Source organism: Notolepis coatsorum (genome assembly GCF_963971535.1).
Source record: "Notolepis coatsorum genome assembly, chromosome: 6".
NCBI lineage: Eukaryota > Metazoa > Chordata > Actinopteri > Aulopiformes > Paralepididae > Notolepis > Notolepis coatsorum.
The window spans coordinates 95,269,635-95,297,119 of NC_140170.1; the positions used below are offsets into that span (position 1 = coordinate 95,269,635).

Genomic DNA, 27,485 nt, shown 5'->3' on the forward strand with positions numbered 1-27,485 from the left:
ATACCTCGCGGTTACCTCTTTCCTAAGGGCACAAAAATGTCTTCAAAACAATACTCCCGTTGGAGATAAAAAAAAAATTAACAAACTCCCAAGAGGCAACACAGTGCCAAACGATAATCGATAACCATAAACATTGCACAATTTCAAGGACTGATTTAACCCTTTCACTGCCACACTACAGAAGGTTAACCCATTCATTTGTTTTCGTTTCGAGTCGAGGCCCAGATCTTGGAAATAAACACGGAAAACAAGACACTCTACCAGACCCGGCATTTCAAGTCGGGGTTCATGGGACTCCCCTTCTTACACTGGAACGCTTCAGAGAAAGCCTCAAAATTCTGGAGGGACCCGAGTACCCTGAAAAGAGAATAGAAGAAGAGTGTTAGGGTGGATGAAGGCGAAAACTTACACTCTCCTTACAACTTATATTCTCCACCCATCGATCATCCATAGCAACACTATTATCACCGACATCCAAGTAGGGGAATCCCCCCCCCCCCCTTGAACGGCCCTTCTAAGGTTTCTCTCCTCCACATTGCCTGTGGTGCTTTTTTCCTATTGCCAGGTTTTTTGTGAGTTTTTCCTTATCTTCGCTGGGTTATGTCTGAGAGTGTTGCATTTATTTATTTTACATTTATTTTGGATTTCATGGTGGGTTTTTGTTCTTGATTTATTGTGATGTTTCTTCTTGACTTGTTTAAAGAAGACTTGTCCGGCCCATGGAGACATTACCTTGTGATTTCAGGCTTTACAAATAAATTTGATTTGATACACTCATACACCTGCATATAACCCATATAACTCTGTATGATAGCATGTACAATAATGCTCTATATACCATATATATATTTATTCTCACCATTATATATTTGTCTGTACATAATCCTTTTTACCCATCTGTAGATACTATATCTGTACATATCCCTTACCTACTCTTACCAGTTACGCTGCTGGCCAGTATGACTACTACCATGCTGCCCTTATACCTGCATCACTGTACATATTAATATTACAAATCTGATTAGCACTACATATATTTTATACCCAGTTTAAATCACCTGTACATTGTATATTACTATTGCACTTTGGTTGGATGCCAAACTTATTTTTTTGTACTATACTTGTGCTGTATAATGACAATACATTTGAATCTAAAACGTATTGAATAAACGTGACTGCTCATGCTATAGCGGTACTGACCTGTACTCCAAGGGGCTGTGTGAGTCGGTCTTGATGGACTGGCTGGCGTACTCGGGCCGATACGCTCCACACCATACCTGGGGAAAATAAAATGCAGCGGTGAAGGTTTTTACGAGAGTTAGCTCTTTAAAGACACTAACGAGGAAGCTCTTGCGGACGTTTTCTTCCAAAAAACATACTCTTCAGTAGTACTTCACCCCCATCTACTATAATACTTCCAGACGTTTCCATTTACTGTAAATCAATAGCATCTGCTCACTCTTCATCAGCTTTTATACATTGATGGAGTGAAATATTTAAGCCTTGGAATTTCTGTGCCATACCACCAGACCACCTTTTGTACAAGCTCTTCTCCTTCAATGCTGTTTGACTTGGCCAGTTTACCCCCCCCCCCCCCCCCCCCGCAGGAATTGCGTGTGTCTGTTACACATTCGTGAAGTGTTATTCTACCTTCTCGTCGTTGATGACTGTTAAACAGCCCGGGTTTGCCTACGCTTTATTTCCTCTGGCTACACAGTGCTCTTTATTTTGGCAGGACTTGTACACTCCCATGTTCATACAGTAGATTGATACAGATAATGTGATTTGGAATCACTTGAGCCATAACGTACCTTTTCGACCCCCACACGCCAGACGCTCCATAATCTCACTGTTCATTTCTGAATGCTAAGTGATGCAGGGGAAGCTGCCCCTTTTGGCTTTTTTGGCCGTTCTAAGTTAAGTATTAAATCAGCCCATTTGTCTATTAACCATTTCACTGCCACACGACAAAGTGTTAACCCTTTCACTACCACACTTTAACAGTCTGTAGTGTGGTAGTGAAAGGGTTAAAACATGGCCATTTTGTAACTTACTTGTGCAAAGTTGAGAAAGAACAGCTGTCTGTGGTCCATCTCTAGGCCAGGTAAACGTGGTTCTTCGCCCTCTCTGTCCACCCACTTCAGATAAGCCTGTAGACATGCAAAAATAAATTAAAAATACATTTCAAATAATTTTTGTAGCATCTTCTAGGGGTGGGGGAAATCAATACGGCCATATATTGCAACATTTTGCGTGCTGATATTATACCAATATACTGGTGCAAAGTATCAATATATAAAAAAAATATATATAATCTTGACAATCCGATTTTGATGCACTAAAGATTATTGGAGTGAGGTGGACAAACTTGAAAACGTTATCTTATTAGATAAAACAGATGATAAGAACAGCAATATTGTGACTCTGATAATATATCATGAGGGTGTCCCACACCTTGTATTTCTGGAATAAATAATAGCAGTAGTGTGTCTGTGTGAGTGTGTGTTTCACACTTGTAAGCAGACCATATAAGCTTGGCGCACCCCTCCGTTGTCTGCAATGTTTTCTCCCAGAGTGCTGATTCCGCTGACCTGGAGATACAACATGAACACACTCGTTCAGACCTGCAGATACAACATGAACATACTCTTTCAGAGTGCTACGTCGCTTCATGTTTTCCCCGTTTTAGTCAAAAACATGATTCAAATACTCACATTCTGTCCTCCTGCAAGCTTCCAGTTGAAGTTGCCATACTGCTGCACCATGCACTGCGACTGGTCTTTGAAGTGCTCCGCGGAGTAGTTGCTCCACCAGTTCAACATGTTACCATCCTTATCGAAATTCCGCCCTGCAAGCAAACACAAAAAAAACGTCCAGCTCCAGTTCTCACCCCATCTCCCCCTCTCCTCGCGTTTCCACCCGGGTCCTGCGGGTGTCCTCGTGGGTCTCCCACGTGTGTTCCTGTCTCTGTCCTGCACCAGCTGTTCGTCGTCCGTCATCACCTCCAGCTGTCTGTTAGTCATCACCCCTTTATGTATTTATGTTCAATTCCCCAAGTCAGTCAGTGCTCATACGTAGCTCTGTTTTCTGCCTGCCTCATTAAATATAACCCTCATTTGCACTTGGGTCCACATCTCCACATCCCCAGCCTGGCTCTTCTCACGAAAACATAACGCAACATCTCGGACGAGGATACATTTACCGGTCAAAGGGATCCATCCGATAAGATTCAAGAGGTTTATTCGTCACAAGACATATAGTGAAATGAAGGTGGCCATGCCTGCCTTGATTGTGCAAAAAAATAGAATAGATAATAAAATAGACATGATAAAAAGTACTAAGATAAAATACAATGCTAAGCTTACGAATTAAAAGGTAATGAGTCCTATATACACTACTATACAATATACTATGTATAACTAAACTATCCTAGTAGCTATACTAACTATACAAAAATAGTTATGTTTTTTTTTCTTTAATGACGAATTACCGTTGTCATCGAATCCGTGTGTGATCTCGTGTCCAATCACCATGCCTATTCCGCCAAAGTTGAGGGCTTGAAGCTGGTGTTTACTGAAGAACGGGGGCTGAAGGATCCCTGCAGGAAAGACTGGACAGAAGGAGACACAACCAATCAGACCAGTGTTTACTGAAGAATGGGAGCTGACGGATCCCTGCAGGAAAGACTGGACAGAAGGAGACACAACCAATCAGACCAGATGACCATGTGGCAGTGTTGTAGTCGAGTCACTAAATCTCGAGTCAGAGTCAAGTCTCGAGTGCCCAGTGTTCAAGTCCGAGTCCATGTCCGAGTCACCAAAGAAGAGCCAGAGTCGAGTCCCCATTAACAGAGTCTGAGTCAAAGTCATCAAGGTTGAGTCCATTTCACAGATGTCTGTTGAAGTTTTAGGTTGTCCCCATCTTCTCTTCAATAGTTTGTTTACATATCGAACATCTAGCAGTGCTCTTGCTGGAATTTGATGTTAAATCCTCTCTTCAGGATCTTAAGTCTTAGGGCGTCTCTTTAGGCATCTTAAGTACTGAACATGAGGGTATCGACGTGAATCCACATGTGTGGAACACACGTGTCTGCCCTTGCACAAAATTAAATAACGTTACGGTAATATAGCCATCAATATCTTATGCCAAATGATTAGGGCCTCTTACAAAAATAAATAAATAACTTTATCAATTAACAAGTCAAGAGTCCTCGTCTGCACCTTACGAGTCCGAATGCAGTCAATGCTCAAGTCCAAGTCAGAGTCATCAGTGCTCAAGTCCAAGTCGAGTCACGAGTCCTGAAAATCAGTCCAGGACTCGGACTTGAGTACTACAACACTGCCATGTGGGCGTGGCAAAGAATATTAGCACCCTGAATAGCCACAGTGCACCACGGAATGACCCTAGTGATTAATGCCATTCACTGTGGCGCCATAAACTCCTCTTTTCCAGGGGCCTGAAACTACATTAATTCTATCAACAGTAGAAATCATTGCTGCAAGTCATTACTTTCACTGAGGTTACCGTCACGTTATGGGAGGGAGTCTGAGACCAGTGCCCGTATCAGAGGTAAACAGTCTGACTGATTCTTGAGGGGAATTATGCCCAATTTAAGAACTCGTACTTGTGTTGTTCTTATGGCCTAAGACGGTCCACAAATATGAATCAACATGATCAACTCTCTCCCCAATCCCAAAACGAGAGTGCTAAAACGTGTGATGTCATCAGATATACAAGTCTGAAGAGACCGCTCCAGAGATAATGAATTGGGAAAGATTGTGAAGACGACTCAGAATCTTGTGCACCCATAGGGGAATGTTCTTAGTATATGTGAACAACAACCGAAAACAAACATTATGTGGGTCGCAAAACCAGTCTCCAGTCTCCTTGTCAATAGGGAGGTGTAGTGGTTATATCATTGTTGTTTCCCGCGCAGTCCACATCGCTTGAAATTGCAATGTATTTCCAATGGACACATTTCTAAATCGTCTCGTTTAAAACAAATAAAGCATGAACATTGGCATGGTGTACCTTTCTGTGTGTATTCATCCACAATCTATAGCTCAACATGAAACAATTCGCAAAATAATTAGGTATAATTTTATTTCAACCAAAAAGGCTTAAACAATAATGTTAGTGATAGAAGGGAACTAATGTTGTACAAAAATGGAAAGCTTGCCAATGTTCATGAGGCAGAATTATTACAATAGCCAATAATACATTTTCCCAATGATAAATCCCTATATGGGTGGACCGCGCGGGAAACTAAAGTGACGTCAGACTACACCTCCCTATAGAGCACCTCCACACTCCTACACAGAGCTGCCTCTACGCCTGTATGTCACAGCCTGAAAAACAGCTCTGCCCCAAGTGCCTTATTACTGTAACACAAATGTACCCGTGACAAAATGAAGAAGAAGAAAGGCTTCTCAGTGGAGTACAATTTGGAGGTCAGCTCCGAGCTCCTCTAAATGTGTGAGATGTAGGATTATACAATACAAGATTCTGAGTAGAGCATACGTTATCTCTATTAGATTATCCAGGATGGCCAACAAACACCAAGATTTATCCTGGCACAAATGTGGCAATCGAGGCTCATTATTCCATCTGCTTTGGGAACATCCAGCTTAATCCTCTGGAGTCTGGGCGATTTTCACCCCCCCCCCCCCTTTGTGGGGCCTTTGTGGGGATTTTCACATTTTTCTTTTTTTTACATAATATGAAACTACAGGTCTATACCTTCTAAATAAGCCATCACTTGTAAAATTCGAGCCGATACTTTTCAATCAATGTCCTATGAAACATTCTGGTAACACTCTAACCAGCATAGATGGACTATTGGAACCGCTGCTCGCAGAGTTTTCATTGCAGAAGCAGCGCGACTCGAGATTAGCGACAGTCTCTGCGGGGGTCTGACACCTATTCAATGTGCACACACCCGCTCTGTCTCTGAGTGTGTGTGCGCGTGCGTCTATGTGCGTTTATGTGACGTAAGCTGCAGCCATACAATCTAGAAAGAATTAAACCTATTTACAAGTCGTATTAAGTTTTGCAAATAAGGAAACAAGATATAGAACAGTTATGTTACATCCTGGAGAGCGTCTCGCTCTAGCCTTTATGAGATATACATCTTCCGTGCACATATTGTGCGCGCGTTGAAAAACGTTCACATGCACCCGCATTCGCCCGTGGCCACGCCTGCTCCCGTGTTTCCTTAACACTAGCACAGCCGACAAGGGGTCAAATGACCCCTAGGCATTTTCAATAAATGTATCCTCATCAGTCACTCAATGACTTTTCCTAAAAGTACCCGTTTTATCTGGCACGGTTTCTGAAATTTCAAAATGACTTCAGGAAAATGTAATTAGAACGTTATTCCACATATGGGCCGTTGGAACAGATGAAAGTCGCAGCACTTTGCGAGCGTCTAGCGCAGGGGTGGCCAACCCATGGCTCGTGAGCCACATGTGGCTCTTTGCCCGTCAATGTGTGGCTCTTCCACCCAAAAAAAATAAAAAATTATAATCTTTAAAAAAAAAAAACGTTTATGTCACTCAAACCTACATTTCATTGTGGTAAACCTCATATTTTTATATTCAGAGGTAATTATATAGTTTACACTGTTTATTCTTCTCATATAAGCTGTCGGGTCATCTGACCCGTTCCTGGCGGGAATTAGTGGCATTTTCTCCATGGCTGTGCTAGTGTTAAAACACAGGGTGTGGCCACTCTCATACCCTTCTCATCTTTTTTCACACGTGACTTTTGCTCATAGGCACCTGTCAGCCAGTGGAAACGTTTGTTGTTTAGTTTAATTGTTATGAAGAGGAGAGATAAATTAAAGCACGTCGGATTACCGCCGGAATTTCCTCAGCCCCCGGGTTTTCCCCAGCGCGTCCAGACAGGATATCGGCCCTAGGCTGGACTTTCTTCACAGTTCCGTGACAGTGGACGGGTGAACTTCGCACGGCAGTCAGTAGTCGAACTGAGTCGTGCTCAGGTAGGGCCGGCGACGGCATCCTCTAGTATTGGTACTGTCACTGCCACCCGCTGTCCCGTGAGACGACCGGGCGGTGTATGTGCAGCGCGGGGGTGTGTGTATAGGTGAATGCGCACAATGTGTAACGTTATTGAGTGTTTTTCCCAGTATCATGGCGCGCGCCACTAATGCTAATGCTGTTGCTTTCGGGGCTCCACTCCTGTGTGTCGGGGGGACGCAGAGGCTGTGCTCGGTGTTTCCCCCACTTAACCATTACATCGCTGAGGGACAGACGGTGTCTAACGTTAAGGGTTTAGCCGAGGCTTATCTACCTTTTATACAGGTGGACAGCCTGATGGCAGGGCTTAGGACCGGTGTGCCACGCTTAGAGAAGCAGTTGGTTTCGGTCCTCTGCCCAGACATGGTAGAGTGGCACCCCGCCCGGAAGCCGACGCCAAGGGGCGAATCGGCCCGGCAGGTGGCTGAGTGGGCTGATGAAGCTTATATCGCCGCAGTACAGAATTTAGCGGTAAACGAATAACATTGCTCAGTTGGCTGCTTTTCTGTCAAATGGTGTCGGGCGATGGGGTCTTGGGGACGGCCGACGCAGCCGCAAGCTATAACCGCAGGGAGGGTGACGACGCAGCTCCTCAGGGCCCCCCCTCTCAGTGGATGGACTTTTTGGTTCATCAGCGGAGGTGCGGGCGGCCTATAGCCAGGGCCCCACGCCGCCCCACACCTCACAGCCAGAGGTGAGAGCATGGTCTCGTCAGCGGCTGCTGCGAGACCCCCGACCGGTGGCCATGTGTCCCCCACCCGAGACAACCTGTAGACAGGGAGACAGGCTCTCACGGTGCCGACAGACCCCGGCGGCCGAGGGATCGGCTTAATTAGATGGACGCGCCTCCTTTCGAAGAGTAACCATCGCCATCTCGCTGTATCTAGCACGCTCTCCGTTCACTCCCCCCCCGTTTACGTTACGGGACACAGGGCTCTGTTCTGTCCCCTCTGGCGTCGGGCCGCGGTTTCGCAGTGAAGCGTAAGCAACCCGACATATCGCTTCTCATGAAGACAGGGGCTGATACCCAGCAGCTAGCTAGGCCTGGGTCTGTCTATGAGAATGTTGTACTGTCAGGAGGCTCTCTCGCCACACGCTCGGCGTGTGCGCTTGGTGAGCCTGGTGTTGTATGTGACGACTGAGGAGGTTTCCCTGTCTCAAAAAAATATATATATATGTCGTCAAAGTGGGAACCCTTGGCCCGTGGGGTCACAGCGCGGGTTCCCCCGCCCTCGCCAGGCCGGGTATTACACTTGTGCCTCCCCCCGTCCGGGCTACCAGTCCTAGCAGCGGCAGTGTGTCAGGCACACGTAATTTGGGTGATAGTAATATCACTACAGGGCTACGGTGTGTGGTTTTTTTTCACCCTAGACAGAGTGAGGGCCACACATCATGCATGTCCAGCCGTAGAGCAGGCCATCCCCAGCAAGCTAATCGCTTTGCTAAAACGGGTCAATGCTCAGCGGGGGAGCCACCTCATTCACCAGGAGTGATGAGTCGTTCCCCCCGTTTCAGACTGCCCCTTTCTGTCGGGGTCCCCCCTTGGGTGCAATTGCCTCGTTGGTAGAGTCAGGGTGCGAAATCCCAACCCCACGAGATACCTTGCTTGCACGGTCTGCGAAGCCAGGGTTTGCAATGCACAGCGGGAGGGACCAGGCCACCTATCTACGATTCTTAGCGGGCCAGCTCCAGTCGGCAGCGAGGCCGCTTTGCGATTTTTACCACGTGTGGCTACAGAAGTGCCACATGTCGGTGTGGATGGAGAGAACGTTGAGAGTGGGGCTTGTGTTACAGTTTGCACACCCCCACCCTCCGTTTTTGGGTTTGATACAGACTCTATTGTCAGAGTCCACGGCAGGGACAGCCCTGGCCGGCGAGATTTAATCTCTGTTGGCGAAGCAGGCCATTGAAGACGTCACAGGCTTCGCGTTTTCTAATTGGCCGAGAGATGTATCCGTGAGTAACAGGACCTGCACTGCAGGCCACTGCCATTGTAAATGGGAGGTAACGCGATGCAGTCGAGGCTGTGGTCCTTCTGCTCTGCTTTCTTTTAACGGTTGTGTATATTGGGCTGTTATGCCCATTCTCCAATCTGTTAAATAAACCTTTTTCAAGACGTCTTCCCCTCTCACATAATGAGCGGAATTGACGCGGTTTATTCCCAGGCTCGTTATGTAGAAACCCATGTCTGTGTCTTTCGGGACCGGCTCCCTGCTGGTCGCCCCAGACAGTGGGGAGAAACGTTGTAGGGGCTTTTTCTTGTTAGAAACTCGCCGTTACCGTTCTCAGGTTTTTTACGAGCATACATGCTGTTCATAAATCAGCGTTTGGTCTTACGAGACCGATATCAGCGCTGGCCCAGGCGTGTTTTTCAATGTTTGAATCCACCTTCGGGACCGGCGCGCCCTGGGTTGTCCAACAACATAAACCGGCGTTTTTTTATTTGGTCGGCCGGGAAGGGGGTTTTATCTCTACCGAGCGCCAGGGCACTATAGGTTAGACTCGAAGACTCGCGTGCATCTCCTGGGGGGAAATGACGGGGTAGATCAAACATTGGCGGGGGGTTTCACGCCCGTTAGGTGGGCCACCGGGAGCTGTGCGTTCGCGTGCTGACCGTCTTGGTGGCGCCCCCTGTGATGTTTTTTATCGACACGTGTACCTAACCCCCGCGACGTGACAGGGCACGGGACTCATCCTGGTCGCGCTGGAACGGATCAGTTTAACCCGTTGCCCGCCGGGTCACAGATACGTTTTGATTGCCCCGAAGGGCCCTAAGCTTTTCCGGGGGGAAAATGCCAGGGCGGGCCGAACGTCACAGGGGTTGATGTCATGAATGTTGTGTGTCATACAAATGCCACTACGAGTTGTAAACTCCATCCATTTCACCCCTCCCTACCTGCTCAACCGGGGGGTGGGAGGGGGCTGTCGGGGGGCTGCTTATTATCAGTCAGCTCCTCTATGCATCCCTGTGTAGTTCTCGGTCCTCCAGGCCCAGGTCGGGCCTTGCCCTCGTTACCTATTGCTATTGGCCTGGGTTAACCCTTTTTTGAGCCTGAAACACCTTGAACTGCATTGTATAGCCTGTGTATACGCGCAGTTGTGTTTTAGGGTTTTTTAATGGGTTAAGGGAGCAACCCTTTTCTGTTGGGATGGTTGTCTCCCCGGTGTGCCGGTAGCGGAATCGACTCTCTGGTAGAGCCCGGGTTTGACCCCGGCTCCCCGAGAGTATGCCCCCACATGTTTTATGACGTCTGCCAATTGTGTCAAACTCTTTCTCTGAAACCCTGACCCTGCGGGATTAATAAATTGGCAGGGTCAGGGTTCGTGGCGGAGTCAGTTCACTGGCGGAGTTGGTTGACCCCGACTCCGCGAGGTTCGTGGCCCCACGAGATTATGACATTGTGCATGGCATACCGAACACCCTTCCCTGCCGGGATACTGTTCTTGCAGTCAGCGCCTTTAGGCGTGCCAGTGTAGTTCGCAGTCCTCCGGGCGCATGTCGAGTTCTGCTCTTGTTACCTGTCGGCCTGGATTAAGGGATCGACATCCTTGGAGTGTTGTCTCCCCGGTGCGCCAGCTGACCCCACAAGATTGTGGGGGGAAGCCTCGGAGGAGGACCTCGGAGCCTCCTCCTTAGGGAGTTTTTCGGAGCCTCCTCAGGAAGTTCCTCAGAGCCCCCCCCCCTCACGGAGCCTCCTCCTCTGAGAAGGGACCTCCTTACAGAGCCTCCTCCTCTGGGAGTTTTCAGAGCCTCTTCCTCAGGGGGTCTTCGCGGCATGCCAGGCGGAGAAGGGCCTTCACCTGTACGGTGTAGAGGGTGGTGTCACCAGTGAACGCCTGGAGAGGTCTCGATGCCGCGGCCTCGTTGACCTCACCAGGCCCCTTTTCTCGGGGTCCTGGCCCCTGGACTCGGCGGTAAGTCCGCCTTGTGTGGCCTGGGGCTGGGACCTCCTGCGCCCCGCTGCTACGGCAACTGGTTAGCAGCGTGACTCTGAGGCCTAATCCGGCCTTTGTGCCAAAGAATATCCGGAGCTCTTATCGCTCCAGGGATATTGTGCTCCAGGCGTTTCACCCTCCCCCTCACGCAGGTGAGTTGGAGGTGAGCCTTCACCTGTTGTGTCCTGTCCATGTGCTGACGGTGTACCTTAGGCGCACGCAGGACCTCAGGGCTACCGATCATCGAAATTCGGATGGGAGAAAAATAGAAAATAAGGAGAAAAAGTGGATAAAAAAAAAGCCTTTTCTCTATCTTGACTGATTTCTGAAATGCGCGACACTTTGGGCATTTCGTGCGTGCGTGCGTGCGTGTGTGTGTGTGAGACCCTATACTTGTTTAGGCTACCAATACCCGATTCTCTCCACCCATATAATCTGATATTAACTATTGGAAGAGATTTAGTTCAAATGCAGGAACTAAACAGGTTAAGCTTTTCAGACATCTCCCAGAATAACATCTGCTGGTAAACTTAGCCTGTAGTCAGAAACGAGGAGGAACAGAGATGAGAGTTTGAGAGTTTATTGTCTTAGAAACATATTGACATAAGAAAAAAGAAAAAAGCTGATCTTTTTTTTAAAGGTTATAAAAGGGATAAAATAGCCTAACAATACATGGTAACCAGCCTGCTTTTCTATGAATTCTTGGCTGGAGGAACAGCTGGACATGCAGGTAATGGGCAGCCTGCCTGACGAGGGCCTGAATGGCCACTTGGATGCTGTCCACAAGCTACTTGTTTAATCATGTTGTAATTAGTCTCAGATTATATTTGTCCAACCCAACGGCTGTATGTTGTTGTGGGTTCTGGGTGTCACCCTTGCCCCCCCCCTCCTTTTTGTTGTTGTTGTTGTTGTTGTTGTTGTTGTTGTTGTTGTTGTTGTTGTTGTTGTTGTTGTTTTGTTGTCTAATATTGTTTGTGGTGTTGTTGTAGATGTGGTTGTTGTGTGTTATATGTGGAATTTTTTTTATAATAAATGAATTGCATGTATGCATAATATCACTAATAACCAAATATTAAACGTGTCAAGTATTTTTTGACACATTATCTTTTCTGTGTAAGGATGAAATTAAATTATTTCCCTTTTTCCCAAAAAGGTTTGGTTCTTATTTGTAAAGTAGGCAAAAAAATATAGGGGAACAATTAATATAAGATACATTTTTCAATATGAAAATAAGTAGTGCCGGTTAATTGACTTCCTCTTTGGGTAGAGATGTTGCACTGTAGAAAGCATCTCCAGACTTTCTACCTGATGACATCACACCTGAGGACATCACACGTCTGAGTGCTCTGGTTCCTCCAGCTTGGAGAGAGAGAGAGCTGCTCCATGTTCACAAATATTGGTTGACCTTTCTTAGGCCAAGGAAATAACATTGGAATTCTTAATTTGGGTGGTGCTCCCCTTCACGGAGGGAAATATCTCTTACCGATCTGGTTCATGTTGGGTGAATAGAATGCATTCACCACAGCAGCGCCGATGATCCACCTTTAGAAAGATATGAGACATTCAGAGGGGATCAATTGTAGATGTCACTCACAAGGAGGACTTTGGGTCTGATGTGCATGCATTGAATACAGTTCTGTGTGATATAGGTTTGACAGGCAGCACATATTGACTGTGTGGGGGGTTTACACAGCCTGCAGAGTTGGAGGAAGCTTACAAGTCGGGGTCAACTGGTTCTCTAAGCTTCTTCAAACTTTTGTGCGACTCGGCTTGAAGGTTCTCGAGAATGTTCTCAAAGTAGTTTTCCTCGCTGAAGTTTAGCTGAGAAGAGAGAGAGACGGGAAGAAATCCTCATCAGAAACGACCACAATACAGCGATGAAGGGCTGCATTCACAATTAATAATAATAAACATTGTGACCTCGCCTTCATCTCTCAGTATGTCCTACATACTGTACAACCGATTACATCCAAATGTCACTATTTTATAAGCCAAGATTTATTTTGAATTTTTTTACATATCTTTTCCCATGTATGTGTAAGATTATAACTGTCCTTAAACATATATACGTGAATGAACAAAAAGAAGTAAAACAATTATTTAAAAGAATTATCCAATATATATATATATATATAGTTAAAAAGTAAAAAAAATAATAGTAATACACGATCAATCGAGTATAGCATGCAATCAATCGATCTGGATTTTTCTTTAAAATGCCCAGTATAGTGTGTGTGTGTGTGGGGGGGGGGGGGCTGGGTGCTGTCCGTGGTGCTGAACTGGACAGCAAGAGGCAACTGAAAACAAAGTCTCATTTCTCTTTACATTAATTAGTGCCGTCTCTAATCAATCATTTGTAATTGACGTGTTATTCGATGGCCTCATTTTTATACAAGTAATGTTCATACTGGTTTAAATAAACAATTGGATAGTATTTCCAAAATTCTCACTTTGCTGAGCGAGAGTTTTTTGTGAAAGGAATTAAAAGGCCTGTCCCATATAGTCGCCTGTCCCAGATATAGGTCGGTTGAGTTCAGTGATTGAAGCAAATAAAAACCCGGGGAATTAATTGAAGTTTTACGGTAATTACGCTTGAACTGTTGGCCCATCACAAATAAAATTAAATGTTAATCTTAAAAATTTAAAATTAAATAGAGATGCTGAGGAGCCACCTGGGCCTTCTAGTGGCCCCAGGGGGGTTTAATATCCCACTGCCCCCCCCCAACCCCGCTTCACTACTGAAAGAGAGAGACTCTAAAAGGTTATTACTTACATGGGCGTACTCCAGGTCCAGCTTCTGATTGGTCTCCTCCAGAATGTGGTCAGGATAGCCAATATGCTCCTTGATGGCCATGGCCTGTATGAGAGGCAGAGCCATCACCTCATAGAACTGACTCCCTGGATAAGCTTGTATTGCTTTTCACCTAAGTGTTGTTTGCCATTTATGAACCCTACCTTCTCTCTTGCCTTCTCCTTAGATGGAGTGTCCATCCAGCTCAGCTCTTCTAGTGTCTCCACATATGCTTCCTGGATCTTGCTGATGAGGTCACTGACCTGTCCGTATAATAGCCAAAGAGTGAAATCACACATGCAGGTGCACACACACACACACACACACACACACACACACACACACACACACACACACACACACACACACACACACACACACACACACACACACACACACACACACACACACACACACACGCACACACACGCACACACACACACACACTCTTCTAAACTTGTCTTTGATTGACATTAATTCCCTAGCCCCTCACCTTGCCCATTACAACTACCTAACCCTTACCCTAAAACGTACCCCAACATTCATTCTAATCCCTAACTCTAAATGTAATACCTAACGATGAAATGGCCTATTTTAAAGCAAGGACTGGCCAAAATGTTCTCACTTTCTCACTGTCACTTCCTGAACTCAAACTGGTCCTCACAAGTGAAGTTATACACCTACACAACACGCACACTTGTGAACTTCTACACCAAGTCCAAAGAGCGCTCCTAAAGTGCCGGTCTGTTGTGGCAGTAGTATAACTGTCGTGACAGACAGACTGCACTAGCCTGAGGGGGTGTCCCTGTTTTCTCAGTGACCCGTCTACTGTAAGAACGACTCACCATACGTTTACTTTCTCCCGCGAAGGTCTCGCGCACGTAGAGAGCCCCCACTGCATTCTCCATGCTGCCCTGGACATAGCGCACACAGTCCCGCCACCGAGCGTCCTCCACAGTGGTCCCATATAGAGCCTGACCCCCCCCCCCCCCACACACACACACACACACACACACACACACACACACACACACACACACAGTTGTGTGAAAGATTTAATGATGTCCACAAAAATCCCGTCCATCACATCTTCCAAGCTCTCCCCTCAGGGAAGAGGCGCGGTGGACTGTGACATCTAAAACAACAATGTCCTCATTATGGCCTCATTAACAACTCAACTGAATAATACCTCACGGGCCTCCACCACACATCAGATATTACGCCCAAATAACTATGTACAAATACCGTGATGTCCCACTATGTTACCTGTTTATTGCACAATGTTGTCTATTGGATTCTATTATATGTTGTACTACTGTATTGCACATCGTTGCGGGCAAGACCACCCGCATTTCATTGTATACCTGTATGCCGTGACAAATAAAACTCTTGACTTGACTTAACTACAACCCAGCCTGCCTCTGTATATTCTGTATGTAACTCTTGCATTGATTGATTGATTGATTGAAAATGTTATTAACAGATTGCAGAATGGGTACAATACAGTACAGCTCAATACACACAATTGTTAAGGGGATGCAGACCAGAGAAAGACTTTCGTCTTGTTTACATCAAGGTCCCCCATTTTCAATTCATCATAACATATATGACATACATGACATACAGATAGACAGTACTGCTACATCTATACATTTATGACATACCAGATTTACAAATACAGTACTGTTTTTGATACAAGAAGAGTCTAAAAAAGAGAGTATATACATTTGACGAAGAAACTGTACATTGGAGGAGGTTGGTAGGAGGGTGGAGGGGGGGGGGGGTTGGGTGGGTGGGGGGAAACTACATTCTAGGGGGTGGGGGGGTAACTGTACATTGGATTATCGACTAAACCTTACTTGGTCCCAAGAAGAGGGTCTCGTGTATTATTGGGTTTAATAGGACATTTATTGTACATTGGAGGGGGTTGCGTTAGGACATTTACAGGGGCCAGTTTCGAATTGCAGTCTCTCGTAGGTGCTCTTTGAGAGTGGTTTTGAAAGTGGGTAGTGATTCACATTCCTTTACAGCTGTGGGTAGGGCGTTCCACATTGATGTGGAATAATTGCGAAATGTGTTTAGTCCCTTGTTTGAGCCGAATCTGGGTTTAACATGATTTGTGGAGCTCCCTCTGGTGTTGTGATCGTGGTATTCACTGACCTTTGGGAAGTATTTTGACATGTACATGGGTACCTTGGTCGTGTAGTGTATCTTGTAGACCAGGCCCATTGCAAGTTGCTGTACTCTGCCGTCTAGTCTAAGCCATCCTAGGTTGTCAAAGTGGGCAGGGGTGAGGTGGGTTCTAGGAGTAAGGTCAAGCAGTAGTCTGACCAGTTTGTTTTGAGATGTTTGTAATTTAGTTTTTAGCGCCTTTGAGGTGCTTTGGTACCATGAGGTGCAAGCATAGTCGTAGAACCCTTGAATGAGTGCTCCTGCCAGAGTCTTCAGGGTATTCTTGTTTACCAGAGAGGAGATCCGGTACAAGAATCGAGTTCGTTGGTTGACTTTTTTTATTACATTGGATGCCATTTTGTCACAGGAAAGAATTGCCTCTAGGATGGAACCTATATGTAATTTCATCTTTCCTTGTGACAATATTGTCACCCACTGTAACTGAGAAGCCGTCGGTCTTGCTGAGTTTGTTATTTGAACCAAAGAGAATGGACTCTGTTTTGCCCAGGTGTAATGATAGTTTGTTATCAGCGAGCCATATGCAGATTTTGCCTAGTTCCGAGCTGAGGGTTTTTTCAACCTGTAACTTGTTCTTGTCAGAGACCAGCAGGGCTGAGTCGTCCGCATCACCCCATCCTAAAGAGCAACAGTTAAGGCTCTTACAAAGACCACATGTGAACCCTTGTAGAAAGGAAATATTTTTTCCACCCTTGCAAATAGTCTGTATATTCTATTTATTATGCTCGTATTATTGTATATTCTGTACAGCAGTGACACGTTTAAGATTCTATTTTTGATCCCTTTCCCCCACTGCATTTTAAAGGGGACATGCATTGCTATTCCTTGCACTATTTTGGCAACTTTACACAATTCCTGTGAGTCTATGGAAGACATCTGTAAGGTTTTTTTCAAAAAAATGCATTGTTTTATATTTCTAATGAAGTACTCAAAAGCATAATTTTTCAGCCTCAGGATTTCAGGCTGTTATGGGCTCCGCCCATAAGCGCTTTCAGTGACAGTCACACACACAGCGTGATACATACGAGAGAGAGCGAGAGAGATAACGAGCGAGAGAGAGAGAGAGAGGGAGAGAGAGAGAGAAGAGATGCGTCCCCGACACACAAGTTTGTGTGTAAATGCTCCGACGAGGGAGAGAGATGGCGCATACACATTTACACACACTTCTGCACGGTCCCATCGGTCCCTCTCTCTCTCTCCCTCTATCTCTCTCTCCCTCTCTCTCGCTTGCTCGTTCTCTGTCAAAACCCGTTTGAGGAAGTGTCGGGTTACACTATGCGCTACAACCATAGAGGGGGCCTTACTGCAGATCAGTACCTTATTCACGTCAGCAATACCGTCAAATCAGAACAGGTTAGTTGAGTGAGGGAAGATCTCGTGAACTCGAGACTAGACTGATGAGTCAATATGATAATTAACGACACAGACCACATTGATATAATCCCCAATTGCTAGGATACAATGCTAAACACTGGAAAAGGCCTTAATGGGACCTTAATATCATTCTAGATGTGTTGATTTTGTCTCCCTTGTGTGAACGAGTTTACAACAACGTTTGGTAGATACTGTAGCACAATAACAAACAGTGTCTGCTTCAAGGGTATAAACACACACACACTTTGTGTTTATCTCAGGCTCACCTTCCTGTAATGCGCCCTGGTTATCTCAGGCTCACCTTCCTGTAATGCGCCCTGGTTATCTCAGGCTCACCTTCCTGTAATGTGCCCTGGTTATCTCAGGCTCACCTTCCTGTAATGCGCCCTGGCTTACCTTCCTGTAATGTGCCCTAGTTATCTCAGGCTCACCTTCCTGTAATGCGCCCTGGTTATCTCAGGCTCACCTTCCTGTAATGTGCCCTGGTTATCTCAGGCTTACCTTCCTGTAATGCGCCCTGGTTATCTCAGGCTCACCTTCCTGTAATGTGCCCTGGTTATCTCAGGCTTACCTTCCTGTAATGCGCCCTGGTTATCTCAGGCTCACCTTCCTGTAATGCGCCCTGGTTATCTCAGGATCACCTTCCTGTAATGTGCCCTGGTTATCTCAGGCTCACCTTCCTGTAATGTGCCCTGGTTATCTCAGGCTCACCTTCCTGTAATGCGCCCTGGTTATCTCAGGCTCACCTTCCTGTAATGCGCCCTGGCTTACCTTCCTGTAATGTGCCCTGGTTATCTCAGGCTCACCTTCCTGTAATGTGCCCTGGTTATCTCAGGCTCACCTTCCTGTAATGTGCCCTGGTTATCTCAGGCTCACCTTCCTGTAATGCGCCCTGGCATCCTTGAAACGGCGACTGAGGCTGCTCACTCTGTCAATAACAAGCTGCCATGTGAGGTAGTTCTGCATCGTTCTGGGAAGAAGAATGAAAAAATACAGATTACGACACAGAGCTCCCATTTTATTCCTTAAATTCAAATGATTAAATAAAACGTTCAGGTGTACCATCTCACACTTTGAGGCAGAATTTTGAGGACTGAAAATTCGAATGATGATGTAACATCAAAAGCTATAGGGTTTTAGAATTCCAAGGCAGAATTATGAGAAAATGTGTTTGTGTGTGTGTGGGGGGGGGGGGGGGGGTAACGTAGACAATGTGCACCTGAAAGGGTTAACTAACGCTATGCGCCGCTCCATTTCGACACGGTCAGATGGTCGTAGGCTAACCTGATGCTGTGTTTAGAGAGGACCTCGTTCATCTTTTCCAGGTAGGGAGAGCTGTAGACCACCACCTCCTCCTCCAGCTGTACCTCGATGGACACGCTGGACAACACGCCTTGTATGAACCGCGTCCAGTTAAAACCCTAGAGAAGGACATGCATATTGAGTTGGAAGCCCTTGTAGAGTGTGGTGTAATGACTGACTCTAACGCGGTAATACAGAGTCTTCAGGATTCATCCTTACCCGGTCATGTCCCAACCTTTAATTTTTTTATACAGAATGGACCCACTTTTTAACTGACCATGGCGATTCAGAATACTGAATGTTCAGTGTCAGCTGACACCAAGTACTGATCCATCACTTGAACTGAACAGAATAGACTCAGACCATCACTTTTACTGAACAGAATAGACTCAGACCATCAGTCTTACTGAACAGTATAGACTTAGACCATCACTTTTACTGAACAGTATAGACTTAGACCATCACTTTTACTGAACAGTATAGACTCAGACCATCAGTCTTACTGAACAGTATAGACTTAGACCATCACTTTTACTGAACAGTATAGACTTAGACCATCACTTTTACTGAACAGTATAGACTTAGACCATCAGTTTACTGAACAGTGCAGACTTAGACCATCAGTTTTACTGAACAGTAGAAACTTAGACCATCAGTTTTGGGTCATTGGAGATAGGCAATAGTTAAATCCCTACATTTTTCACCAGTGACCCCATAATTAGGTTTGGAAATTCCTGTAACCCTAGTGTTTAACATTTTGTCTTTCACATTGTGAGCTAGTAGGCAACTGATTACTTTTTAATGGGAGGCAAATCGGTAGTTGACCGTAGTTTGGCACTCACAGAGATGCCTACACACGCACACAAGTGCCGCTCTCCCCCATTGGGGTAACATCAGCTATATTGATCTCAATGGACAATAGTGGAAATACATTTTAATAAAATACTTGTCGTTGACTGATATGAAATATTTCATTCAGGTCCTCAGCCTCTTGTCAACCTTTGTGCGAAGTTTCATCCAAATCGGATCAGAACTGTAGGAGCTATAGCTGATGTGGACAGACAGACAGACAGACAGACAGACAGACAGACAGACAGACAGACAGACAGACAGACAGACAGACAGACAGACAGACAGACAGACAGACAGACAGACAGACAGACAGACAGACAGACAGACAGACAGACAGACAGACGGACAGACGGACGGACGGACAGACAGACACACAGAAGACAGCCTTCCATCACACTTACATTGAAAGTGAAAGTGTCCTGTAGCTCCGTGAGCGTCATCTTGCTGTAGAGCACTGTGACGTCTTGCCGCTCCTCTGCTGGGGACGTGGCCTGTCCCCCAAACAGCACAGGAAAACATCTTACTAGCTTCAAGCTTCAACATTTCTTTTATAACGATTGAAAAAAATTAAATCTGGCTTTCTCCCCACTTCATTGTTTTAAACATGTTTTGACTTCAGAGTCAGATGACCTGTCCAGCTGAAATAGAGAAAACTCTGCAACACTATTCAAGCCCATGCACAAAAGGGTTTCCCAGACTCCCAGAGGCACCAGCAGCTTTAAGCTGAATCTTTCAAAAGAAAATAAGGTCTTAGTTTTCCAATGCAACCCCGGAAACACCACTTGGCAGGCCAAACACATCTGATTGGTTCATGCAGGGAGCGTTATTTTTGGCCAATCAGTTTTTGGCCTGCCAAGTGGTGTTCCCGTCGGAAAACTAAGACCCCCATTGTGGTCCTCATCAAATGTTCAAAACCACCTGCCAATCAGCAGCTGGGAAATATTTTGTATAATTTTCTTTGAAAATTTCAGCTTAAAGCCCAACATCCAGGTTAAACCCTACTGATCAATTATGGGTAGTTTACATCATTGGTATATAATTTCATTATTTATTTTTTTCCATTTGACACCGGAAATGCCACTCCGAAAGAGTTAAAAAGGTCCACGCACGAATAACATGCACGCGCGAATCAAAAAAGCTTATCAAACGCCGACGTCACTACAGGTGCATATTAATGAGCCGAATCTAAAAGCTTATCAGACGCTAGCACGGCCGTGACGTCACTTCAGGAAACGTATGCCTTGCCCGTCCGGGTCATAGTACTACTCGATATATGGCGCTGGCTAACGTTAGCATTATGTCTACTGTCGTGAACCATTTGAGATCGGGGCATGTAGATCAATGGTGGCCCACTCGGTGCATCACAGTTAGCCTATAGCTCCGCCGTCCCTGCTACAGTCGGGACCACTACACTGACGTTAGCCTATAGCTCCGCCGTCCCTGCGGGTGGTTCTCTCCTCTTTGTGTGCCCCCGTCCTCGCGGGTGTCCTGCGGAGGACCTTGTGGACGCAACAACAGCGGCGGCCGTAGGGTGTTTGAGCCTGTAGCGTTCGTGTACCACTAGCCTTTACGGGCTCGAGCACCCTACGGCTGCCGCCGTTGTCGCGTCCATGGGCCCCCCGGCAGGGTACCCGTGGGGACGGGGTGTACAGAGAGGAGAGAACCATTTTGGGTCGGCCGTTCATGCCGGCCAGCGAGCCGGATGTCGGGATATGTTGTTAGCACAATAGCTACCAAGCTAAGCTATGTTAGCTACTAACGTTATAAACACAATATGTACAACGACACAATGATTTACATTATTACAAATATGGTAACGTGGTTGTGGCTTTTACAAATAGTGGTTAGCTTTAGAGATGGATGGCTATAATCACAAAGCAATAGTGTTAGGTGAAACAGATACATTTTCATTCGGCTAGTAGTAGCAAGCATATATCTATGGTAGCAAGGCTCTCTGCCTGCAGTGCCTGCCACTAGCTGTGTGTGACTCTCAGCGCCCCCTGGTGAGCCCCCTGGTGCCCTGCACCTGTTGTGACGAGATCATTTCGATTACACACGCACGTTATGAACCATTGATTAAAATATCCACGTGCGTGGTGATTGTGTTGGGCAGACAAAATGTTTGATAAAAACGCTAAAACTGGGTCAATTTCAATACTTTTTTTTCCTTCTTCATGAAAGTCACCGTTGGCCTAGTCCACATTGTTTATTGAACAAAAATACAACGTGAAGGTTGGCCTTTAAAGCTGCTGGTGCCTCTGGGTGTCTGTGGAAAACCTTTGTTGCACGTTCATGGGTTTGAAAAGTGATGCAGAGCTTGCTATATTTGTTCTGGGCAGGTAAACTCACTCTTGCTAATGTCTCGGAAGTTGCCTACAGCAGCTTTAAACACTTTTGGGATCATTGGATCATTCTTCAATAGATCATTATTTCATTGTTAAAGCTGCAATAACGATTTTCTGACCACTAGAGGGTAGCAAGTCACTACTGTAAACTAAATATTTTTTCCAAAAATGAAAGCCTTGTCACATAAAAGTTCCTTACTGGCACAACTAATATCTTGTTGTAACTAAGATATTCCTTGAGAAAATATAATACTGGGTATTAATAACCTGGGTAAAATATGTATTTTCAAAACAGATACAACTTAATTGCTTACATTAAATCTATTTAAACTAAAAGTGAAGAACAGCTACAGTATCTTCTTTGAAAAAGTATTGCCCAATAAATATGAATATCAGGAGACTTGGAAGGAACACATGATTTAAACATTCTCATCCTCTTCTTGAATACCTATGAAATGTTTTTTGTTTTCTTTTACACATTTATAATCCCTTATCAACATCCATAATGATCAAAATATTGAATGAGTTCAATCACTTCAAAATATCCGTCACATGTTCTTGTAATTTGTTGTAATATCTATAACAATAATATGTTGTGTCATTATTTGTATTTGTCCAATAAAAACAAGATGACAATGACAATCTATTCTCATTTTGCAGTCTTTTTTGTGACAGAGCTCTATTGCTCCTGAATCAACAGAAAACTTAGTTTGGGTCTTCAATGTGTTCGAGTTAGAGAGGAGTTCCCTCATCTGTAATTTCTCTGGTCCTTCTCAACCACAATTCCATTTCCTGTTGTGGGCAGGTACTTACATTGGCGATGTCTGTCTCCAGGTCCAGCACCTGCACCATTTCCCCCCACACATGTTCATCATTCTGAGTCATGTTCCTGTCCTCTCGAGCGATCTTTGCCATGGAAACCATGAAATTCAAGTAGGCCTCACGTACCTATGGCATAGTCAATGAAATAGTGATCATATTAACGAGACGTGTTTATAAAACTAACAATTACCTTAACCCTAACCTTCAGAATTGTTACCGGTACAAAACCATGCAAAATCATGCCACCCAGTGCAAAATGGCGTGAGGATCACACTAATAGAAAAGTTAATACATTACCCTTTTATAGTTTCCATCATTAAAGTAATAATCTCTCGATGGCATTCCAAGTCCTGGCTGGTCAATCTGTCACAACAAAGGAATATCACACTTTCAGGGGTTTTCAAAACGGGTATGAGCATTTTCCTTCATCTTTAGCAATTTTGTATTTTGTGTGCATCTCGAGTTATGAACAATGCAGAGCGCCTGTAAACCGGCCAGCCTTACATAAATGATGTGGCGTCGGGAGTCACGGTCGTCTGTCCACACGTTCATATTCAGCAGCACCCTTTTGTGGTAGCGAGCCGTGAGGGTGGCCAGCGTGTCTTCAAGGCTCCACGCTTCCTCTGTCATGACAGGTAGACGTTACGAACGGACGGCAAAGCCATGAAACCACGGCTCAGAGACATTTCATTTTCACATTACAAGATAAAACTCGCTGCCCAAGGTTAATCTGAATCAGATCTTCGCCTTAATCAGATTCAAACCCTGACGAAGGCAGAATCGCTGTGGCTGGGCGCCTGTAGAGGTCTAAGCACTCGCCACAGACACTGTCAGCGGTACCTCCGGCTTGGTCAGTCGTCCCTACGAACACAATTGTTTGCGGGTGGGAAGCCGGTGGGGTAATAGAGTCCTGGTTGTTGCAATAGCGACTCCTACTGGTCGGCCTGTTCAGCAGGGAGGGGATCTGGGTGAGATAGTGTGAACCTCAGTACGCGTTACGGTCTCCCAGTGAAACTCCTCGCCGTCAGGTGAAAAGAAGCGGCGGGCGACTCCACATGTACCTCCCCAGACCGACAGTAGGGCAGCGCAACGACCAGGAAGGTAATTGGCAGAATGACTAAATTGGGGGATGGGAGGAAAGATAGAAAGGCAAAAAGAAAAGTCTCAAAGACGAGTATGCGGTTACGCTTTTCATTTCTCATCTCTGCTTCTTTCTGCTGGCACCTCATCAGTGTGGACGATGGCCGCCTAATTTAGACAGAGTGGTCTACATTTACAGGCCCATCTGGTCCACCACGCCTCACGAAAACAAGACCATCTCTCTCGGAGGAGTACATTTAGTTTCAACAGGGCACACGTATGGTCTGTGCAAATGCAGTTATGTGTCATTAATTATGTTTGAGCCACTGCCCTTGATTACATTCAATTACAGTGGCAGAATCGTTCCCACTCACCACGCCCCCAATCGTAACACCTGACCGCTCAGCTGAAACGCCACGACACGTCACACTGCCAGAGCATGCGTGTGTGTGTGTGTGTGTGTGTGTATTTACACGTGTTTGTGTGTGCATGTATGCATGCTTGTGTTTGCATAGTAGTACACACACGCTATGTGTTGTTGTTGTTTTTTTATCACTGGGTAGCTCGGAGTCTCTCTGCATCACCTGTAGAGTTGTTCCATTCCTCTGAGGCGACAGGCCAGTCTCCTATACTGTCAATGAGCTTCAGCAGGGGCTGGGAGTCACGCTGCTCTATCAGACCTGCGGGAAACACCACAAGCCGAGACATGGAACGTTATAATCTCCTTACCGTCGAAGCAGCAAGACGCACCGCCTCCCATCAGACTCATGCTACCCATCGCATTTGAGTGAGGAGAGCCTGACTTACTCTCATTCATGCAGGAACTGTAAAGGGTTTTGGCCTTCCTGATGGCAACCCTGTCCTTGTCGTTCTCCATCTCTAGAACGCCTGCAGAAAAAACAAATTATTAAAATTGTATTGCTCTCACAGGTGGTGTATACAATACTACTACTGACGACTGAATCCTACAGGTGAAGAACCATAAAGGTCCATTTGAAGTTTCCAGACGACTCGTTTCTTAAACTTAAATTAGATGATAAGTTTGAAGGTTGTGTACAGGTCGAGTACTTTCAGGTGATGCATCTGTGGAATATATGTTCCCCCCCCAGCCCTCCCTAACTCACCTAAAACCATCCTCCCCTCTTAGCTCAATCTTTGTGTCTCCCCTGATCAATCAAGTCACCCTTTGTCTCTCACCCCCCCCCCCTTTCAACCCTATCCAGCCCTTCCCAACCCATGTCTACCCACTCCTCCCCCTCCTAGCTCACCCCTCCTCCCCCAACCCAATCTACCCTATCTCTGACCTGGGCACAACCCCTTTGACCTGGGCACGACCCCTTTTCTCTTACTATAAAGACCTACGTTTTACTTGATTCAGGAGCTCTTTGGTCGATATACTAGGCCTGTATTGATCCTGGAGTCATCCAGCAATAACTCTTGACCTATTTGTACCTTGATACTCTGTTTGAGCTGAATAAACCTGTGTTAACTAAGTCTATATTTGACTTGAACTGGTGCAAGAGAGCTGTAAACTCTCACAATCAGTGAACTGAGTGCAACCCAGCCTGCTGGGCACGGAGAAAGAATCCCTGAACCCTGATACAGTATCACTGTGCGAAAGACATGGCAGGCGACCTTTGAGGACGATCTCCAGCTTGTCACTCAGAATGTCAAAGACACTGTATCGGGAGCTGGTCTCGGGGATGACGTGACGCTCCAGCCAGCCGCCGCACGCGTACTGGTAGAAGTTCTCGCAGGGCTCCACGGAGGCATCCATGTTCTGCAGGAGTCGGGCAGCTTTGGAGCCACAGGCAGGGAAGTAGAGAGGGAGAGGGTTGGGGGAGGGAGTATTATAGTGTGGCATTAAGAGTTATTATTATATTTATTTATACAATATTAATACTAATATTATTATTTGTATTTTCTTTTTTTACATGATGCCATGGGTTTATATATATATATATATATATATATATATATATATATATATATATATATATATATATATATATATATATATATATTTTTTTTTTTTTTTATATGAGCAGCAATGAAGGTGTTTACAAATGAGAGACACCAGAGAGGTAGTGCAGTACCTGCAGTAACGCACTCTGCCGTCGTGCACACATTGCTGATGCTGGAAGGATACTGCTGCCCTGGAGACGCCAAATGTCAGCAGTTATCATTTGGAGGAATATGGTAAATTTAATTGACTGCATTTATATAGCGGTTTTATCCAAAGCGCTTTACAACTTGTGCTTCACATTCACCCATTCACTTACACATTCACTCACTCACCAACGGCGGAGGCGACCATGAAAGGTGCCAACCTGCTCATCAGTAGCAGTTAGGGATTAAGTGTCTTGCTCAACCTTCTGATTAACAGACGACCACTCTACCACCTGAGCTACTGTCGCCCCCAAATATGTCAGCTCATATGTCATTTATGATTAGCAATACCACTGAGACAGTGTTAGTTTACCGTATGTGTGGAGTGTTTTGGATGTTATTCGTAAATTAAATTAAATGAATTGTACTGTAAATGTATTTGGTCATCTACAGCTAATTGCAGCTATAGCCTAGATCAAAAGTGTGTCTGTCTGTCTGGCAGGAATTGGCCTTGTCAGCAACAACTATTGTTTGTTCACTTCGTCAGACACTGCTAATTAGGCGGCACAGGGCATAACAGGGAATAATTAACCCCAGTCAGTTCTAACATGACCTATACCCGTTCCTATATCCTTAGTCAGTTATAACATGACCTTTACCCTTTCCTCTATCCCCAGTTAGTTCTAACATGACCTTTACCCTTTCCTCTATCCCCAGTCAGTTCTAACATGACCTACACCCTTTCCTCTATCCCCAGTCAGTTCTAACATGACCTTTACCCTTTCCTCTATCCCCAGTCAGTTCTAACATGACCTTTACCCTTTCCTCTATCCCCAGTCAGTTATAACATGACCTTTATCCTTTCCTCTATCCCCAGTCAGTTATAACATGACCTTTATCCTTTCCTCTATCCCCAGTCAGTTATAACATGACCTTTATCCTTTCCTCTATCCCCAGTCATATCCACAGCTGCATGGAGGGGCCAAGGGACTCACCTTCACCTGTCGAGCTGCTAGATATGCCTGGCCTACTGGACTGCTCTGAATTGGGAGGAAACAGATTTGAAGAACAGCCCTTTAACTCTACAGTTGCTACAAACAGATACATTGAGTACAAGTGCGGATGCTTTTGCTGCACTTAATTTAACAACAAAGTAATGCAGTCATGACAGGTCTCCAATACTTTTGGTATCTCCAAAACAAATTTCATTTTTTCATTTAATTTCATTGCATTCGGTTTTGAGGAGCTGCTGGTAGGTTGATCTGAGGAGTTTGCTATTTCAGGTATTTAAAATGGGTCAGTTGCCAGAGGTTCTTTTGACAATTACTTACTACCTGCATGTAAGACGCCAAGCTGAGAATAATTCACATTTTGCGCTCTTATATTTATGGAGGTGTTTTTCAGGTCAAAATCGTTTCAAAATACAATGGTACTTAGATGTCATGCCAGCAAGAGACATTAGATGGGGGGGGGGGGGGGTCCTTGTATACCTCTCACAACCGACATGTAGAGGACTATCAGTCCGGCCAAGGCACAGCTGACCAGCAACAATAAGATGGACAGTCCGATCTCCGCAACGGTCCAACGGCGCTTCCCTGGTTTCGTAGATTTTTCCATGATATCCATTTGGCTTTCGGATTTGCCCAT

The 27,485-nt window shown here is 45.4% G+C and overlaps 1 protein-coding gene across 1 annotated transcript; it reads right to left on the bottom strand.

The window, feature by feature from the left end:
- Positions 1–111: 111 nt before the first annotated feature.
- mmel1 (membrane metallo-endopeptidase-like 1) lies at positions 112–27,485 on the bottom strand (the record flags this gene model as incomplete). Its single annotated transcript, XM_084316397.1, has 23 exons — positions 112–357; positions 1,201–1,277; positions 2,055–2,150; positions 2,526–2,591; positions 2,715–2,848; positions 3,491–3,610; positions 12,457–12,515; positions 12,691–12,794; positions 13,747–13,830; positions 13,929–14,027; positions 14,610–14,738; positions 18,205–18,298; positions 18,613–18,749; positions 19,884–19,973; positions 22,641–22,775; positions 22,947–23,012; positions 23,154–23,272; positions 24,314–24,409; positions 24,537–24,617; positions 25,365–25,526; positions 25,826–25,885; positions 26,834–26,878; positions 27,329–27,485. 23 exons carry the CDS (start codon positions 27,483–27,485, stop codon positions 258–260), a joined length of 2,310 nt encoding a protein of 769 aa, XP_084172523.1. The 3' UTR covers positions 112–257.